This window comes from Pristis pectinata, chromosome 6 (genome assembly GCF_009764475.1).
Source record: "Pristis pectinata isolate sPriPec2 chromosome 6, sPriPec2.1.pri, whole genome shotgun sequence".
NCBI lineage: Eukaryota > Metazoa > Chordata > Chondrichthyes > Rhinopristiformes > Pristidae > Pristis > Pristis pectinata.
In genome coordinates, this window is record NC_067410.1 from 110,982,695 (window position 1) to 111,003,996 (window position 21,302).

Consider the following 21,302-nt stretch of genomic DNA (forward strand, 5'->3'; position numbering starts at 1 on the left):
GGCTCTATGACACAGGACAGCCTTAACATTTTCCAAAAAACTGCTTAGATTTCATGCTGACATCTAACACTTTTGCTCAAACTAAAAACAATATTTAGATTCAATATAACATTGAGCTAAGACACTTTACGGCAAATTTCTCATACTTGTAATCTCCAGTTAGCTTGGATATACTTACAGGATGGTAATTATCATTTGTGTCTCTGCAGCCACATTCACTGATCGGAACACAGCTGTCGTCACTCTGGACAAAGCCGTTGTCACATGCACATCCTTCTACACACACAGAAGCCTTGTCACAGCTGGACCCTGCATATATATTGCTGCATGTCGGGGAACAGGCTGGAGCACAGGTCACATAGGAGCTATTTGGTGGACAGTAGAGAGCTACAAGGAGAAATATTAAACATGACCATCACATCACTTAATGAGGTTTCCCCAAGTGGCTGAAAGAACAAAGGTGCAAATAATTTAGTATTACAATTATTGAATCAATTTTTTATTCAACTGAACAGGAAGATAACCAGAACAATTTCAGACATCCAGAATAATATTATAACAGGCCAAACTAGAACTAGATAGAGCAGATAAAGCTTGCAGTTTCGCAGAACACCTGCGTAACTATGATCTGCATCTACCTGTTGCCAGTCACTTCAACTCCCCCTCCCACTCTATCACAGATATGTCAGTCCTCAGCCTCCTCCATTGCCAGCAGAATTCCAAGCGCAAACTGGAGGAACAGCACCTCATTTTCTGTCTTGGAACCTTGCAGCCTAACAGCATGAACACTGAATTTTTCCAGTTTAAGTAATCTCCACAATCGCCACCACCTCACCACCCCCCCCCCCCACCCCACACACACACACACACACACACACACACACACACACACACACACACACACACACACACACACACACACCCATCCCCAATCGTGCCTCTTCTCGTCTTCCCTTTCCTAGCCTCTCTCTCTTTTTTCTACCCCTCTTTTATCTTCCTTACCTTTGACCCATCCCCCCATGGATCTGCTCTCCCCACCTCTTACCTGCATCTACCTATCACTACCTTGTGCCCACCCCACCTCCCCTCTTTTAGAAACATAGAAAACCTACAGCACAATTCAGGCCTTTCAGCCCACAAAGCTGTGCCGAACATGTCCCTACCCTAGAAATTACTAGGCTTACCCATAGCCCTCTATTTTTCTCAGCTCCATGTAACTATCCAAAAGTCTCTTAAAAGACCCTATCATATCAGCCTCCGCCCCTGCTGCTGGCAGCCCATTCCACACACTCACCACTCTCTGAGTAAAAAACTTACTCCTGACATCTCCTCTATACCTACTCCCCAGCACCTTAAACCTATGTCCTCTTGTGGCAACCATTTCAGCCCTAGGAAAAAGCCTCTATCTACCCGATCAAAGCCTCTCATCATCATATACCTCTATCAGGTCCCCCCTCATCCTCCGTCGCTCCAAGGGGAAAAGGCCCGAGTTCCCTCAACCTGCTTTCCTAAGGCATGCTCCGCATTCCAGGCAGCATCCTTGTAAATCTCCTCTGCATCCTTTCTATGGCTTCCACATCTTTCCTGTAATGAGGTGACCAGAACTGAGCACAGTAATCCAGGTGGGGTCTGACCAGGGTCCTATATAGCTACAGCATTATCTCTTGGCTCCTAAATTCAATTCAACAGTTGATGAAGGACAATACACCGTATACCTTCTTAACCGCAGAGTCAACCTGTGCAGCTGCTTTGAGCGTCCTGTGGACTCAGACCCCAAGATCCCTCTGATCCTCCACACTGCCTAGAGTCCTACTATTAATACTATACTATATTTGACCTACCAAAATGAACCACTTCACACTTATCTGGGTTGAACTCCATCTGCCACTTCTCAGCCCAGCTTTGCATCCTATCTATGTCCCGCTGTAACCTCTGACAGCCCTCCACACTATCCACAACACCTCCAACCTTTGTGTGATCCGCAAACTTACTAACCCACCCCTCCACTTCCTCATCCAGGTTGTTTATAAAAATCACAAAGAGTAAGGGTCCCAGAACAGATCCCTGATGTACACCACTGGTCACTGACCTCCATGCAGAATATGACCCTTCAACAACCACTCTTTGCCTTCTGTGTGTCAGCCAGTTCTGGATCCACAATGCAGTGTCCCCTTGGATCCCATGTCTCCTTACTTTCTCAATGAGCCTTGCATGAAATCCATATACACTACATCTACTGCTCTCCCTTCATTGATGTGTTTAGTTACTTCCTCAAAAAATTCGATCAGGCTCGTAAGGCAGGACCTGACAAAGCCATGCTGACTTTTCCTAATCATATTATACCTCTCCAAATGTTCATAAATCCTGCCTCTCAGGATCTTCTCCATCAGCTTACCAAACACTGAGGTAAGACTCACCGGTCTATAATTTCCTGGGCTATCTCTACTCCCTCTTGACTAAGGGAACAACATCCTCCAATCCTCCGGAACCTCTCCCGTCTCCATTGATGATGCAAGGATCATCGCCAGAGGGTCCGCAATCTCCTCCCTCACCTCGCACAGCAGCCTGGGGTACATCTCATCTGGTCCCAGTGACATATCCAACTTGATGCTCTTCAAAAGCTCCAGCACCTCCTCTTTCTTAATATCCACATGCTCAAGCTTTTTAGTCTGCTGCAAGTCATCACTACAATCACTAAGGTCCTTTTCCATAGTGAATACTGAAGTAGCGTATTCATTAAGTACATCTGCTATTTCCTCCGGATCCATACACACTTTCCCACTGCTGCACTTGATAGGTCCTATTCTTTCACATCTTATCTTCTTACTCTTCACATACTTGTAGAATGCCTTGGGGTTTTCCTTAATCCTGCCTGCCAAGGCCTTCTCATGGCCCCTTTTGGCTCTCCTAATTTCCTTCTTAAGCTCCTTCCTGTTAGCCTTATACTCTTCCAGATCTCTAACATTACCTAGCTCTCTGTACCTATTGTAAGCTTTTCTTTTCCTTTTGACTAGATTTATTAGACTTTGTACACCACAGTTCCTGTATCTTATCATAACTTCCCTGTCTCATTGGAACATGCCTATGCAGAACTCCACACAAATATCCCCTGAATATTTGCCACATTTCTTCCGTACTTTTCCCTGAGAATATCTGTTCCCAATTTAATCTTCCAATTTCCTGCCTGAGGGCCTCATAACTCCCTTTACCCCAACTAAACGCCTTTCTAGTCTGTCTGTTCCTATCTCTCTCCAATGCTATCGTAAAGGAGATAGAATTATGATCACTATCTCCAAAATGCTCTCCCACTGAGAGACCTGACACCTGACCAGGTTCATTTCCCAATACCAAATCAAGCACAGCCTCTCCTCTTGTAGGCTTATCTACATTTTGTCAAAAATCCTTCCTGAACACACGTAACAAACTCCACCCCATCTAAACCCCTCACTGTATGGAGATGCCAATCGATATTTGGGAAATTAAAATCTCCCATCACAACAACTCTGTTTTTGTCACACCTTTCTAGGATCTGCTTCCCTATCTGCTCCTCAATATCCCTGTTACTATTGGGCGGCCTATAAAAAACACCCAATAAAGTTATTGACCCCTTCCTGTTCCTAACCTCCACCCACAGAGACTCCGTAAACAGTCCCTCCATGACATCCACCTTTTCTGTAGCCGTGACACTCTCTCTGATCAACAGTGCCACTCCCCCACCTCTTTTGCCTCTCTCCCTGTCCTTTCATCTAAAACCCAGCACTTGAAGTAACCATTCCTGTCCCTGAGCCATCCAAGTCTCTGTAATGGCCACCACATCGTAGCTTCAAGTATTTATCGAAGGTCTAAGCTCGTCCGCCTTGTTCACTATACTCCTCGCGTTAACATAGACACATCTCAAACCGTCCACCTTTTGTCCACCTATCGCTGCTCTGCTTTCCCCTCCTATATACTGGACTTCCCCTTTTCCTATCTTCAGTCCTGAAGGAGGGTTCTGACCCGAAACGTTGACCGCCTGCTTTTCCCCACAGATGCTCCCTGGCCTGCTGAGTTCCTCCACCATCATAGTGTTTTTCTTCTTGAAGGGGCAAGTAGGCAAGTTATTTGAATTGCTGTATGTACTGTTTGTTCTTGGCCTCTATTGGCTCAAATCAGAGAAACGTGGAGCATTTAGTGTTTTCCACATGTTTCTCTGGCAGCTTAAGCAGTCTTGAACTAAGAATTCCCAGGAGTTGGTGAAAATGTTACATTGTTCAAGGAAGCTTTGAAGACACCTTTGGGGGATTTTCTCCATCCCAATGGAAATCGCATGCTATGTTGTCGGGAGTCTCGTGTCAAGCATGCAGGTGAAGTGACCCAACTATCAGAGCTGGTTGACTGTGATCAACACCTCAATCCTGGGCATGTTGTCCTGGGACAGGATTCTGACATTGATTTGCATATCCTGCCAGCACATTTGGGGGATTTTGCAGAGGCAGCATTGGCAATGATTTTCCAGTGCTTTCAGGTGCCTACTGCAAGTTGGCCATGTCACTAATTAATACAGGAGGGGAGGGATCATCGCTCTTGGATAGATTATTAATTCATCCACCACAAAAGCAAGGACCTCCCGGTGACCAGCCACTTCGATTCTACATCCCACTCCCATACGGACATGTCTATCCACGGCCTCCTCTACTGCCACGTTGAGGCCAGACGCAGGTTGGAGGAACACCACCTCATATTCCGCCTTGGTAGCCTCAACATTGATTTCTCTAACTTCTGGTAACCCCTCCCCTCCCCTCCCTCCCCCTTTGTTTTCCCTGATTCCTGTGGCCCACTCACCCCTTCTCTTTCCCCTCCCCTGCCATCATGACCTGCCCATCTATTCCCCACCTTCTTCCCTTTTTCCTATGGTCTACTGCCCTCTTCTACCGGATTCCTTCTTCTTCAGCCCTTTGCCTCTTCTACCTATCAACCCTTAGCTTCTTACATCACTCCCTTTCATTCCCCCCCCCACCCACTTACCTTCCCCCTCTCACCTGGTCTTACCTATCACCTGCAAGTCTGTGCTCCTCCATTTCCCCCATCCTTCTTATTCTGGCTTCTGCCCTCTTCCTTTCCAGTCCTGATGAAGGGTCTCGACCTGAAACGTCGACAGTTTATTTCCCTCCATAGATGTGACCTGCTGAGTTCTTCCATCATTTTGTGTTTGTTGCTCCAGATTCTAGCATCTTGTGTTTCTATTAATTTGTTGATGGGTTTAAAGTTCTGGTCTGCAAGCACTCTTTCCTTTAGGTGGGCAAAGGCTGTGCTGGTGTACCTGAGGCAGTGGTGAATCTCATTACCTACGTCTACCCTTGCTGAGGGGGATTCCCTCAGGTATGGCTGACGTGCTAAACCAGTGCTAATTGCTTTAAAGGACCGAGATCATGGAAACGCACAGTTTAACAAATCCCCTTCCTCTCCAACATCAATGGCCACATACTTGATGAAGTTGGAGGCTACACTTTCAGCAAGAGGGAGGACATATTTGGTCATTCTGATGTTCACTGCCAAATTTACAGTGGGGATGTCAAAAGAATTTCATAACACTGAATCCCTTATACTTCTTGTAGCAGCCACTACTCCAGTGAGTAGCTTACTGTACTCATGTATCATATCATGGCAATGTTGTACTGCACAATATTTTTAACAATATACAAACATTTGCATACTATTGAACTGTCATATCTCCCCTACAGACAACAGTTATTCGTATAATTACTTACAGCAGAAAGTACTGTTCCTCCATACAAGTTCTATTCCCTCTTTCTTACAAGCATCAGCGTAATGTTGGATGTTATCACAGAGTGCTGGCAGCAAACCATTGTATTTGCACATATCTTGCACGCAGTTCTTGATGAAGAGATCTGGATTAACAAGGGGATGGCAAGACTTGTACTTATTGGACAGCAGTTCCTGGCACTGGGACTCAAACATCAGCTTCTCTCTTGGAGTGCAAAGAACGTCCACTTGTTGTTGGTTTCTTGGCAGACAGCTAGAGAAAAGAAACAATATTTCAACGATACATTTTCGCATCATATGCATGCGTGAAATCCTTAAAATATTAAATCTTGTACTGAGGAACAAACTGCTTCTTAGTTTGTCTCTGTAGTTCTCCCTGGTATAAAGGTTGAGGCAAACTACTTTCAAAGTTCAAATAAGTGTTCATAAATATGCATCTATGCTTTCACTTCAACTATTCTCAACATCGTCCAGATCAAGAAATGTCTTCTGAGCTCCTTACGAGCTGCATTAGTAACTGATTTATATTTCTGTCCACAGATTGTGGAACCATCAAAAATGGAAACATTTTCTCTTTACCTTCTCTATTAAACCATTTTTAATTTTTTTTGTGTCCATCATAACTGATTATAAACTTGAGTGCACCGGCTGCAGAGATGTTGCAATCTCATTACAGCATAGGAAGATGGGATTTTCAAAAGGTTTTAAACTCAACGTTACCTAGTGTTAAATAGGAAGATTAAAGCAGTACATGTGACGTTCAAAAGGAAGATTCATTGTTATACTTCTGAGTTCTTCCACTACACTAACAGCAACAGAGCACTGGGAAATGGCTTCTGTTCTTATTACATAGGTTTACACTATCTAAAGACCCTGATGGGGTTAAAATATAGGCATTATTTGAATGGGAAAAAACAAGGGCCAACTGGACTCCTGTTGTTCCCACTTTCATACAATTGCCTTGTGTACACTCTAAGGTTTGTATTATTCACTGTTCACAATTAATAAGAATATATACTTTAGAGTGCTTCTGCAATACATAAAGGTTTAAAACTTACCCTTGACTGCCAAATTCCTTTGATTGCCAACTGTTTCCAAAGTGATTAGCGCTGGGTGCAATATGACCATTGGGCATTCGAAACTCATCAACCTGCTGGCCATTGTAATCACCGCACAAGCCACACACCTACATTAACAGGGGAATGGAGTCCCAAAAGTTATTACAAAGAGATGACTTGAGATCAAGGTGTACTGTATTACATAAAACTTAAAAGAGCAGAATTAAACTGAGTCTTACATCAGTGGTGGGCAAATTATTGGAGTGGATTCTTGGGGACAGGATTTATGAGCATTTGAAGGTATAGTCTTAATGGGCTTTGTGAAGGGCAGGTCGTGCCTCACGAGCCTAATAGTTTTTTTGAGGAAGCAACAAGACAAATTGATGAAGGTAGTGTGGTGGATGTGGTAAATATAGATTTTAGCAAGGTGTTTGACAAGGTTCCCCATTGTAGGCTCATTCAGAAAGTCATGATAAGATAAGACATCTTTATTAGTCACATGTACATCGAAACACACAGAGAAATGCATCTTTTGCATAGAGTGTTCTAGGGGCAGCCCTCAAGTGTCGCCATGCTTTTGGTGCCAACATAGCATGCCCACAACTTCCTAACCAGTATGCCTTTGGAATGTGGGAGGAAACCGGAGCACCCTGAAGAAACCCATGCAGACACGGGGAGAATGTACAAACTTCTTACAGACAGCAGCTGGAATTGAACCCGGGTTGCTAACGCTGTAAAGCATTACGCTAACCGCTACAATACTGTGAGGTACAGGATCCATGCAAAACTGGCTGTGTGGATTCAAAATTGGCTTCCCCACAGAAGGCAGAGGGTGGTTGTAGAAGGGGTGTATTCGACCTGGAGGTCGGTGACTAGTGGTATTCCACAGGGATCTGTTCTGGGACCCCTGCTCTTTGTGATTTTTATGTATGATTTGGATGAGGAAGTGGAAGGGTGGGTTGGTAAGTTTGCAGATGACATGAAGGTTGGTGGTGTAGTAGATACTGAAGAAGGTTATCGTAGGTTGCAACAGAATTTAGACAGGATGCAGAACTGGGCCAAGAAGTGGCGGATGGAGTTCAATCTGGACAAGTGTGGAGTGATACACATTGGAAGAACAAATCTGAAGGCAGAGTACATGGTTAATGGCAGGATTCTTAGCAGTGTGCAGGAACAGAGAGATCTCGGGGTCCAAGTACATAGATCCCTCAAAGTTGTTGCACAAGTGGATAGGGCAGTTAAGAAGGCATATGGTGTGCTGGCCTTCATTAGCCAAGAGATTTGAATTCAAGAGCCGAGAGGTAATGTTGCAGCTCTATAAGACTCTGGTTAGAAGTGGATAGGGCAGTTAAGAAGGCATATGGTGTGCTGGCCTTCATTAGCCAAGGGATTGAGTTCAAGAGCCAAGAGGTAATGTTGCAGCTCTATAAGACTCCGGTTAGACCACATTTGGAATATTGTGTTCAGTTCTGGTCACCACATTATAGGAAGGATGTGGAAGCTTTGGAGAGGGTGCAGAGGAGATTTGCAAGGATGATACCTGGGTTGGAGAGCATGTCTTATGAGGAGAGGTTAAGCGAGTTAGGGCTTGGAGCAACTGAGGATGAGAGGAGACTTGATAGAGGTATATAAGATTATGAGAGGCATAGACAGAGTGGACAACCAGCATCTTTTCCCCAGGGTGGCAATGGCTAATACTAGAAGTCACCCGTTTAAGGTGCATGGAGGAAAGTTCAGGGGAGATGCCAGAAGTAGGTTTTTTACACAGAGAGTGGTGGGTGCCTGGAATGCACCACCAAAGGTAGTGGTAGGGGCCGATATGATAGGGTCATTTAAGGGACTATTAGATAGGCATGTGGACAAAAGAAAAATAGAGGGTTATGGGAGGTGGAGAGGGGGGATAGATTGAATGGGGACAAGGTTTATATTGGTCGATACAACATCGTGGGCCGAAGGGCCCATGTTGTGCTATACTGTTCTATGTTCTAATTTATCTTCTTTGGTGCCTGGGCTAATTAAGAAATTTCTTCAAAGTTGACCTAATCCCATTGTATATCTTAACTAATTGGTGCAAGAAATTCTTAAGTGACTTTTATGTCAGCTTTCTTAGTTTAATCTCAACACTTTACAACAGAATGAAATCCCATATGACAAATTTAGTTACCCATTCCCTTCAGGAAAAATCACATTCATTCAATATTTTACACACGTCATTCCATTTAGGTGAGAGATGAGAAAAATATTTATAAATATTTATTTACTTTATTTTAAAATATGCATAAGGTATTAAGATTTCTTTTATTCACCACAATAATCTTCATTTTCCATAAATTAACCATACTTTGGCCAAATAAAAATATCATATTTTGAGTCACCATATTTTTATTGCAGATTTTAAGTTCCTTAAAGCCAATGTATTATAAATTAATATCATATGCATTCACTTTTCCTTTGGGTGAAATTTCCTTTCAAGTACCATACATGAGAAACATTTGCATCACAGAAAAAGGCTCTTTGGCCCACCACATCCATGCCGACCATTTTACTTATCCATACCAGTTCCTCTGTTCATTAACACTCCCTAGGGCCCGACCAGTTATGGTATACGCACTCTAATTTGGCCTTATAAAATGCAACACTGTATAAAATATGTTGCAGTAAAATACATGCTTTACTTACCTTTGAATAATATGAGTTAGGCAAACTGATCTCCAGGTTGCGACTGCCGTCAAATTTCACTGACATGCCAAAATCTGTCTCAACCATTGTGTAGATACCATTTGTTATAATGTTTATACCTTTCACATGACCCGGGATTGGTGTGCGGGCCCTTACTCCGTCCAGCTAGAAAAGAACATACTTTGTATGATATAGACATCGTCAACTATGAAGAAACAGAACCATTTTACAACACCAAAAACTGAAAATAGATATTTATTAGTCACAAGCACATCGAAACACACAGTGAAATGCATCTTTTTGTGTTACTGAGAATGTGCTGGGGGCAGCCCATAAGTGTCACCACTCTTCTGGCACCGACATAGCATGCCCACAGCTCCTAACCTGTACATCTTTGGAACGTGGGAGGAAACCGGAGCACCCAGAAGAAACCCACGCAGACACACGGGGAGAACGTACAAACTCTTTTACAGACAGCGGCGGAAATGAACCCGGGTCGCTGGTGCTGTAATAACGTTACACTAACTGCTACACTACCGTGCCAGGATCATCTGAGAGCACAAGACACTATCTTCCTACTGCAACTCTACATTAGTTGGTAAAAAAATGGATTTTGAAATAGCTTGTAGCGTAAAGCCAGTATCTGCATTTGCCAGCACTTTAAAGAAACCACATGGTTTTCACATTTTCTGACTTTAATGTAAATGAAAATGTTTTTAATGGCCTGCTGATCTACAATGCCATTTTGCAATCATAATTTGAAATCCTACTTCAAGTAACTTACTATTGTATTACTTATATTTAGAGGACAATACCTCCTGCAGTGCCTACGTTTTGTAATCGAATAGTAGAAAACAAATGTGCCTGTGATTTACTTGTTTCTAATCAGTCTTTGATCAACTTAGGATATATATCTGCACAATGCCACCACACAGATATTGATTCACGTTTTTGGCTGATGACATGTATGCAGGCTGGAGCATGGACGACTAAACAAATTAACTAGTACTGAATTATCAGTCTCATTCAGAAACCAAGCAACGGTTTCTATGAGAAACAGAGGTGATCACATTGCGGGAATTGTGGTTACTCTTCCAAGGTTGAGAATGAGAAGAATGATCCTTATGTGGCATTTACCCGAGCTTTACAGCTTCTTTGAATAACAATACCAAAATCATTGCCCAATATAGAAAGTGTTTCATTCACTACCAAGAGAATTCTTCACTTAATGCTCATTATACTTACACAAAGCTAAAGAAAAAAATATCAAAGAGTTGGTACAAATGAAACCTCTTATAGTGTAACATTGTACAGCACATTTTCCCTTACCAAGGTCCTCCTGTTTCTCTGTAGTGTAAGGCGAACACCATACACATCTACGTAGATCTCTCTCAAATAAGGTGAAGGAAGTTGTCCTTGTCCTTCATTTAATATGCTGATGCTGATAGGGGTCACACTGCTGTTGTCACACGCTTTCACCAGGGTGTATGCGCAAGTGCCCGAGAACGAGTACATGATTTTATCGAAGGTATAATAGTGAGTACCACTAGTAACATGGCAGGATGCACTTCCTAGATGACAATAATAATACAATGAAATTCTGAACAATGCTTATTGTGCTGAAATAACATTTTGCTGCTGGGTACATAGCACTGCAACAAAGATTGATTCTCTATTACAAAGAATATCTCAGATTCTCAAAGTTGAAATGCATCTCCCTGGGTGTTAATACCCCTAAGATGCTTTTCTCCAAACATGATTGTCAACAGTGCAAGCAATAGGGAAATTCAACCATTCTGTTCATCGCAGACCAGCTGTCTCCCTACACTGAATTTCTATTCACATATTCATATTTTATAGGCAAGAGTTCCCAAAATGAATACAGAGAGAGATACAGCATGGGAACAGGCTCTTCAGCCAAATGATTCTGAGCCGAGCATCAGGCACCCATTATTACACTAATCCTACCCAAACTCATTTTAATATCCCAACATTCCAATAAATTCCCCCCAGATTCTACCACTGGGGCAATTTACAGCTGCTGGTTAACCTACAACCCGCATATTTTTGAGATCTGGGAGGAAACCGGAACACCTGGAGGAAACGCATGTGGTCACAGGGGGAAGGTGATAACTTCACACACTCAGCATCAGAGGTCAGGACTGAACCAGGGTTGATGGAGCTGTGAGGCAGCGGCTCCACTAGCTGTACCACTCTGCTGTCCACTATACTCCTGTACTGTGAAGGGTCATGGCTGTCACGTGACACCATTGACCACATGGTCGAAAGCCACACCGTCAATCAAGGTCTGGCTCCACCCACCTATTAGCACACACACTTGACCACTGGCCTTTGTAAACACCTTTATACCTGACTCTGAACCATTGGATTGTTTGAATTACCTGGACTGGACCACCCAGCCCTCCAGCACTATAAAGAATGCCACATGTGTGTGGTTCACTCTTTTAATTGCTCCAGGAATTGTGAAACAACGCTGAAGAGACCATTGGTAAGTGTGTGCATTTCCACAAGGGTTAGGAGTGTCCTAAGTAGATCCCCAGTAGCGTAGGGCCGATGCTTGCACTGAGGTCGAAGGGTCAGGCATAGTATTGCTTCTTCCTTGATCAATTGTAACCAGTTTGTTTTGTGTGTGTGGGTGTGTGTGTGTGTGTGGGTGTGTGTGTATCTCACCCTTGTTGTGATTTCCCTCACGTTTGCTATCACCCGTGTGCGTGTGTGCGTGTCTGTTCTCGTTCATCCTGTCCCGCGTTTGTCTTTGCGAATAAATCATTTTAACTCCAAAGACTGTGTCCAGAGTCCTTGCCCTTTAAGACCTTACGAACTTGTCTTACAACAACTCCCCTGCATGCTTAGGGGCCAACGCCACTGAAGCAGAATCATAGTAATGGTGTGGGAAACTAGAAAATAAGGCTGGGAACATGATAGGGGTGGTTCCTTTCAATTCAGTACTGATTGCATTTTGTAACAGGTATCACACTGGATAGCTGTTAGAAACATAGTTCACGTTTGCTTTCCCTTGGGATGGGTGCTGAAGGAGACTGTAATACTTCCAAATGCTGCCTTAACTAGTCATCTCACTACAAATTCTAAACAAGGAACATGGAATTAAGGAACACACTAGGGAGTGCATTTTTACCTGTAAATAGAAAAACTGAACTCAAAGCAGCTTTCAGGTTCCAATGTCTGTTACACCTTGACTTTTCATAAATGTAATGGTTCAGTGGGTCCCACTAATGATATCACTTACCCAACTGCGGATCAGTACTCCACTCTTTTGTAAAATTACTAACCTGCCATCTGACAGCCGAGCTCTCCATCCCATCTTTCACATTTCTCATGCATTCCACACTTCCATGCTGCACAGACAGTGACGTTTTTGCCCAAGCATGTACAACGCTCAGTGCAATTTTCTCTTGTGAACCAGCTTTCATACGTCTGAAAAAAAATCAACCAAGATGACACTGTTAAAGGAAATGGTTCAATGTGAGAAATAGCCAAGTTGTGGCAATGAAATTATGGCCTATTACAGCACAACTTCTTACTTTCCACTGTTAACTAATTAGAAGGGGGGCAGCCTGGCAATCATTGATTTATTTTTAGTTCATTTCACTTTATTAACCAGACAGTGATTTTGGTTTTGCTTTTGTTTTCTCCATCTCTTCTATATAAAGGAAATTCAAACCAAGAAACTTGTTCTCACAAGACAGTGAAAAAACAGCATAGGACAGACAAAAGTTTGAACCTGATCAGAATAAAATTGCAACCATTTCTGAGCTCTTACCACTCAGTGTGGGTCCCATTGTGGCATTTGTCAGTGCGAGAAATGTGGTTCCAGTGTGAAATTCACCCCAATGACCTTAGCAACAATGCAATGCCAAATTTTTGGATTCCAATGTGATTTTCAATATCATTGGCTCGGAATATGATAGTCTTTGTTTACTGTTACGGACTCAGTGAAAGTCCCTTTAAGATAGAGAGTGTGTGTGTATGTGTGTGTGGGGCGTGCTTACGTCAATAGAAGATAAAGGACGTAATGACGTTGTTGAAGAAGTTAGAAGAAGAAGAAGGAGAAGAGAGAGAGAAGGGAGAAAGACACCAGCCTGCTAGTTTTCTCTATCGATGGATGAGAAACAATAACTGTGTCTGCCACTGAAATCCATGTATGGAGGTTGGAAGTAATCCGGTTGAGTTCACTTTGTTGCTGACCTGTAGAAGGAAACAGGTATTTGTGTGTGGACGACCACGATTCGGATGCTTTTCGGGGTGAGGAAGTCACTACTGAGTAAACACTGGAGTGTCGTTTGGGTTCCATCGTGGAACATTTGGATTTCGTACTTACTCTCTCTCTGTTTTTCTACATCTACATCTTATCTTCAGACAACGGTGGTTGTTGAAGAAGCCCTTGCTCATGTTTCACCTTATGGCTTGCGGAACTGAACTTTAAGAACCATTCCTGAACTGGGAGTTTTGGACTTTGCCACACACACACACACACAAAGAGTTTAGTTTTGGGGTTAACGTTCAAGGTTTAACATTTTTGAAGTCTAACATACTAACATTTTTACTTTTATTTTACGTATTATCATAAGTAGTGATTAATAAAATAGTTTTTAACACTGAATCATGCTCAGTGTGTTTCTTTTGTTGCTGGTTCGTGACAAAATTGGGGGCTCATCCGGGATCCAACCCAAAGATTAACGAGTGTCGTCCGGGATCCAATCCAAAGATTAACGAGTGTCGTCTGGGATTGTTCCCCAGATTGACGAGATTTGTTGAGGGAGGTCTGATAAGTTCTTTTTAATTGGCTTGTGTGTGTGGAAACCAGCAGCAATGGATATTAAGGCATTTTTGGAGTCACCAACCCAAAAGGGATTGGAGGTGGTGAAAAAGGATGATCTGATAAAGATTGCTACAAGGCTCAACCTTACAGAAGTAAAGCAGTCTATGAGAAAGGCAGATATTCAGAGACTGATAGCTGGCCATTATGTGGAAAAGAAGGTGTTTGAGAAGGAAGTGTTAAAACAGTTTCCTGGCAGTGAAATAGCAATTTCTGAGGCACAGGTGCAGATAGCAAAGATGGAGTTAGAACAAACACGACTGAAGTTCGAGTTGGGACAAAAGAAATTAGAGGCTGAACGAGATCAAACCCAGTTAAAGATAGAGGCTGAACGAGAGCTAACTCGGATGAAGATAGAGGCTGATCTAGCAATGAAGCAGATGGAATTGAAGAGGATGGAGCTGGATAGTGAGGAGAAGGAGAAACAGAGGCAGCATGATTTACAAATGATGCAAAAGAGTTTGGAATCTGGTTCTGATGATGGTTTTTCAGCCAGCAGGGAGGTTCGATTAGTCCCTCCTTTTGAGGAAGATCAGGTTGATCAGTATTTCCAACATTTTGAAAAGGTTGCTGTGAGTTCAAACTGGCCAAAGGAAGGATGGGCTCTTATGGTACAGAGTGTGATTAAAGGTAAAGCTCAAAAAGCTTATTCTGCTTTGTCTGTTGAGGATGCAGCTGATTATACCAAGGTAAAACAAGCTATATTGAAGGCCTATGAATTGGTACCTGAAGCTTATAGACAAAAATTTAGAGACTTGAGGAAATCTGCAGATCAGACTTATATGGAATTTGCCAATGGAAAGAGAATATGTTTTGAACGATGGTACATGGCTAAAAATGTAGATGGGGATTTTGATAAATTGAAAGAATTGATATTAGTGGAAGACTTTAAAAGATGTGTTCCAGCTGAATTAACAACATATTTAAATGAAAAGGGAGTGGAAACTTTAGAAGAAACTGCTAGGTTGGCAGATGATTATGCTTTAACCCATAAATCCAAATGGGGACAACCTAAAACCTTTCAAAAGAGTTACAAGGACAATCCAGGTAAACTGGAGATTAAATTGGGAGGTAATCAAAAAGGAAAGGATGAAAAGAAGCCCGTGCTGGAGAAACCTGTTGAGCGTACTTGTTATTACTGTAAGAAACCTGGCCATGTGATAGCTAATTGTGCCCTTTTGAAAAAAAGGAAGGAAGCTGTGCCCAATACTTGCTTTCAGGCAATTAAAAATCAAAAAGGTTTAGGAGATGCTGTTAAAGATCAGTCCTTGCAAGAGGGAAAAGCGGAAAAGTTGGAGGAGGTGAGAAAGGAATTCCGTTCTTATGTATCAGAGGGTTTTGTTTCACTGAATGATGGGTCACCCCAGGTGCCAGTGAAAATTCTTAGAGATACTGGGGCTTGCCAATCTCTCTTGCTGGACAGTGTTTTAAATTTTGGTGAAGAAACTGACACTGGTGAGGTAAATCTAGTGCGAGGCGTTACAGATGACACCATGTCTGTCCCTTTACACAGGGTGATTTTGTCAAAGTTCGTAGAAGGACCAGTCGAGATAGGGATAAGACCTAGGTTACCAGTGGAAAGATTTTCTTTGTTATTGGGAAATGACCTTGCGGATGGAGAAATTGTTCCTGTGGTACGGTTAACAACCAAACCAAGGATTGATGAGTCTGAGAATGATCCAGATGTTTACTGTTATGGACTCAGTGAAAGTCCCTTTAAGATAGAGAGTGTGTGTGTATGTGTGTGTGGGGCGTGCTTACGTCAATAGAAGATAAAGGACGTAATGACGTTGTTGAAGAAGTTAGAAGAAGAAGGAGAGAGAGAGAGAAGGGAGAGAGACACCAGCCTGCTTGTTTTCTCTATCGATGGATGAGAAACAATAACTGTGTTTGCCACTGAAATCCATGTATGGAAGTTGGAAGTAATCCGGTGGAGTTCACTTTGTTGCTGACCTGTAGAAGGAAACAGGTATTTGTGTGTGGACGACCACGGTTCGGATGCTTTTCGGGGTGAGGAAGTCACTACCGAGTAAACACTGAAGTGTCGTTTGGGTTCCATCGTGGAACATTTGGATTTCGTATGTACTCTCTCTATGTTTTTCTACATCTACATCTTATCTTCAGACAACGGTGGTTGTTGAAGAAGCCCTTGCTCATGTTTCACCTTATGGCTTGCGGAACTGAACTTCAAGAACCATTCAGGAACTGGGAGTTTTGGACTTTGTCACACACACACACACGAAGAGTTTAGTTTTGGGGTTAACGTTCGAGGTTTAACATTCTTGAATTCTAACATACTAACATTTTTTTTTTAACTTTTATTTTACGTATTATCATAAGTAGTGATTAATAAAATAGTTTTTAACACTGAATCATGCTCAGTGTGTTTCTTTTGTTGCTGGTTTGTGACATTACCCATCATGTGCGGTGACTCGAGCTAGAGCTAGAGAATTAGCCAAGACAGACAGTCCGGTGCAGTCTGATGTGGTTCCTTGTGACAGTCCTAAACAGGAAGAAAATTATGATGCCTTATCTGAGACTTTTCTGTCTTCACCGGAGGATCAACATCCTTATAGTGAGCCTGAATTTAAAGATTTGTCTTTGTCGAGGAAGGATTTTATGGTGGAACAGACAAAGGACCCTGAGTGGACAGAATTGAAAGAAAAATCACTCTCATGTGAGGAGATTGAAAAAGTGCCAATTGGATATTATGTCAAAAATGGAGTGTTAATGAGGAAATGGAGACCTCCTCATGTTCCTGCTAATGAGGAATGGGAAGTTATTCATCAGGTTGTTGTTCCAAAAGTTTATAGGGATGAGATTTTAAACCTGGCCCACAGTATGCCTTTGGGTGGTCATTTTGGGGTGAATAAAACTGTAGGGAAGATCTTGAAACAATTCTATTGGCCTGGTTTGAGAAAAGATGTGGTGATGTTTTGTCGAACCTGTCACACATGTCAAATGGTAGGTAAACCAAATCAAAAAACCCCTGTGGCTCCGTTGAAACCAATTCCTGCTTTTGGTGAACCCTTTACGAAAGTGATTGTGGACTGTGTTGGCCCATTACCAAAGTCTAAAACTGGAAATCAGTATTTGTTAACCATCATGTGTGCCACTTCTAGATTTCCAGAGGCAATACCCCTTAGAAATATTAAGGCCAAAACGGTGTCAAAGGCTCTTTTAAAATTTTTTACCTTGTTTGGTTTGCCAAAAGAAATCCAATCTGATCAAGGTAGTAATTTTATGTCAAATTTTTTTCAACAACTAGTCTATGAGCTGGGAGCAAAGCAGATTGTATCATCTGCATATCACCCAGAATCTCAAGGAGCTCTGGAGAGATTTCATTCTACTCTCAAAAATATGCTGAAGACTTATTGCTTTGAAAACACAAAGGATTGGGACGAAGGCGTTCATTTACTTTTGTTTGCCGTTAGAGATTCAATCCAGGAGTCAATAGGATTTAGTCCGTTTGAGCTTGTATTTGGACATAGGGTGAGAGGACCTTTGGAGTTGTTAAGAGGGCAATGGGTTAATGAAGAAGTGCACTTGAGTCTGTTGGACTATGTCCAAAAATTTAAAACTCGGTTGGAGACAGTCTGCCAGCTAGCGAGAGAGAATTTGAAAACCAGCCAGATAAGAATGAAGACATATTTTGATAGACGTGCTTGGCCTAGGACATTCGCAGTGGGGCAAAAGGTGTTGGTATTTTTCCCTAGCCAAAATAATCCCTTGCAATCTCGTTTTTCTGGACCCTATGTTATTGAATCTCGAGTGACTGATTTAACATATATAATCAAAACACCAGATAGACGCAAGAAAACACAACTCTGTCATGTAAACATGCTAAAACCTTATTATGAGAGGGATTCAGTTGTGGCCTCGGTGGATGATGTGGTTGTTTCTAGAATGCCTGATGTTGATGTTGAGGAAGGCCAATTTAGACCAAATATTGTTCCATCAAAAGTAAAAAACCAAAATATCCTGGAGAACCTTGAAACGAAGTTGGACCATTTACAAGTTTCACAAAAACAACAGATGAGAGAATTAATTTTAAAATTTAAAAATCTGTTCCCAGATGTTCCAAACAGAACATCGATAATTACCCATGATGTTGATGTTGGGGATGCAAAACCAATCAAACAACACCCATATCGAATGAATGTGGAAAAAAGTAAACTTGTTGATCAGGAAATAAAATACATGTTGGAAAATGATATTATTAGACATTCTACTTCAAATTGGAGTTTGCCCTGTGTTATTGTACCTAAACCTGATGGAACTGTTAGATTTTGCACAGATTACAGGAAAGTGAATGCTGTAACAAAGTCAGATGCTTACCCTATTCCTAGGGTGGATGATTGCATAGACAGAGTGGGAAAGGCAAAATTTCTTACAAAGATTGACCTATTAAAAGGGTATTGGTGTGTTCCATTAACAGATAGAGGAAGGGAGATTTCAGCCTTTGTAACCCCTTCTGGATTGTATGAATACAATGTTTTACCATTTGGAATGAAAAATGCTCCGGCAACATTTCAAAGAATGATTAATTCAGTGATTCATGGGTTAAAACATACAGATGCCTACATTGACGACTTAGTGACTGGGAATGATACTTGGGAAGATCACATCTCTGCGTTAGAAAGGTTGTTTGAAAGACTTTCTAAGGCTAACCTTACAGTTAACTTGGCTAAAAGTGAATTTGGGCATGCCACTGTGACGTATCTTGGTTATGTTGTAGGTCAAGGCAAGCAAGCTCCTGTTCAGGCAAAAGTTCAAGCAATATCTGAGTTCCCTATTCCCACAGGTACGAGGACTGTTAGAAGATTTTTGGGAATGGTTGGATATTATCGAAAATTTTGTAAAAATTTTGCTGATATTGCTCTTCCCCTAACTAATCTTCTGAAGAAGGGAGTAAAGTTTGTTTGGACAGATTCTTGTCAAGAAGCATTTGAGAAGCTGAAAGCCATTTTATGCTACCATCCTGTGCTCAAAACACCTGACTTTGAAAAGCCATTTTCATTAGCAGTAGATGCCAGTGATGAAGCTGCAGGAGCTGTGTTATTGCAGAAGGGTGACCTTGATGATATTGACCATCCTGTAGCTTACTTTTCAAAGAAATTTAATGAGCATCAAAAGAATTATTCCACCATAGAGAAAGAATTACTGTCCCTTGTTTTAGCCTTGCAACATTTCAGTGTATATGTTTGCACCGCTCAGAAACCATTGACTGTATATACAGATCATAACCCATTTGTGTTTCTGAGCCGAGTCAAAAACAAGAACAAAAGGCTGTTAAACTGGAGTTTAATTTTGCAAGAGTTTGATCTCATGATAACTCACATTAAAGGCAAAGATAATGTGATTGCTGATTGTCTTTCCCGATGTTAAATGGGAAACATGTATCTGTACTAATCTGATAGTCTGTAGTTGTGTAGCATGATAATTATTAACATTACTAACTGTATGCGCGGTTACATTTTTCTTGGGAAAAATTTTTTTTTAGGTGGGAGGTGTTACGGACTCAGTGAAAGTCCCTTTAAGATAGAGAGTGTGTGTGTATGTGTGTGTGGGGCGTGCTTACGTCAATAGAAGATAAAGGACGTAATGACGTTGTTGAAGAAGTTAGAAGAAGAAGGAGAAGAGAGAGAGAAGGGAGAGAGACACCAGCCTGCTAGTTTTCTCTATCGATGGATGAGAAACAATAACTGTGTCTGCCACTGAAATCCATGTATGGAAGTTGGAAGTAATCCGGTGGAGTTCACTTTGTTGCTGACCTGTAGAAGGAAACAGGTATTTGTGTGTGGACGACCACGATTCGGATGCTTTTCGGGGTGAGGAAGTCACTACTGAGTAAACACTGGAGTGTCGTTTGGGTTCCATCGTGGAACATCTGGATTTCGTATTTACTCTCTCTCTGTTTTTCTACATCTACGTCTTATCTTCTGACAACAGTGGTTGTTGAAGAAGCCCTTGCTCATGTTTCACCTTATGGCTTGCGGAACTGAACTTTAAGAACCATTCCTGAACTGGGAGTTTTGGACTTTGCCACACACACACACACAAAGAGTTTAGTTTTGGGGTTAACGTTCAAGGTTTAACATTTTTGAAGTCTAACATACTAACATTTTTACTTTTATTTTACGTATTATCATAAGTAGTGATTAATAAAATAGTTTTTAACACTGAATCATGCTCAGTGTGTTTCTTTTGTTGCTGGTTTGTGACATTACTCAAAGAACAACTAAGCTTTACTAAAGCAATTTCTCCTGACATCATGCTACTTAAAGTCCAATCACAGTAAAAAAGAATTGCATTACTAGGATGTTCCACAGAACACTCTTAAGCCACACTGCTTACTGTAGACTGAAAATTATGGATACCTATCCACCAGCATGGGAGAGAATAAACCCTAACTCTAAACTTAAGTTGGAGATTCCATTCTAAAATTCGGGGAAAGAGCTCTTCACAAGACTGAGGTAGTGCATATGAACAGAATGCACCTGAAATTAAATGCAGGGAGGTGTAGGATCCCAGTGCTATTCTGAAAAGGTTATCTTTAGTTAATCCTGTGGCTTGATGTTGGAGACAGAATTAGAGGATTTTCCCATGGCTTCACCCCAGTCATGCCCTCCATCCTCCCACCTCCCTCCACATGTTCACCCTCATCCCCCCAAAACAACTGCTGGAATTTAAAAAATCATGCAAAATCAGTAGATTCCTAGAATAACCTTTCAATTTTTTTTTCAGGTGTAGATTGGTCAGTTTTGCATTTTGAACATGATTTGTTTACATTCAAGGAACTTACACGATTATACCAGGCAAATGCATTTACCTGATAATACTTGTTGTTATATGCACAGCCACACTGACTGCTTGGAATACATTTGTCCACACTCAGAATGTATCCAGGGTCACAGAAGCATCCTTCAACAGTTGGTACAAGA

At 41.8% G+C, this 21,302-nt stretch overlaps 1 protein-coding gene across 1 annotated transcript in view; it reads right to left on the bottom strand.

The window, feature by feature from the left end:
* LOC127571915 (zonadhesin-like) overlaps positions 1-21,302 on the bottom strand; it is a 69,077-nt gene that overhangs the window by 37,808 nt on the left and 9,967 nt on the right. The window contains exons 6-9 of the mRNA XM_052018663.1: positions 12,812-12,956; positions 9,501-9,665; positions 6,822-6,949; positions 5,796-6,016 (exon numbers count right to left, since the gene is read on the bottom strand). Of these exons, the coding sequence (XP_051874623.1) occupies positions 5,796-6,016; positions 6,822-6,949; positions 9,501-9,665; positions 12,812-12,956 (659 nt within the window). The remainder of the gene's footprint in view (positions 1-5,795; positions 6,017-6,821; positions 6,950-9,500; positions 9,666-12,811; positions 12,957-21,302) is intronic.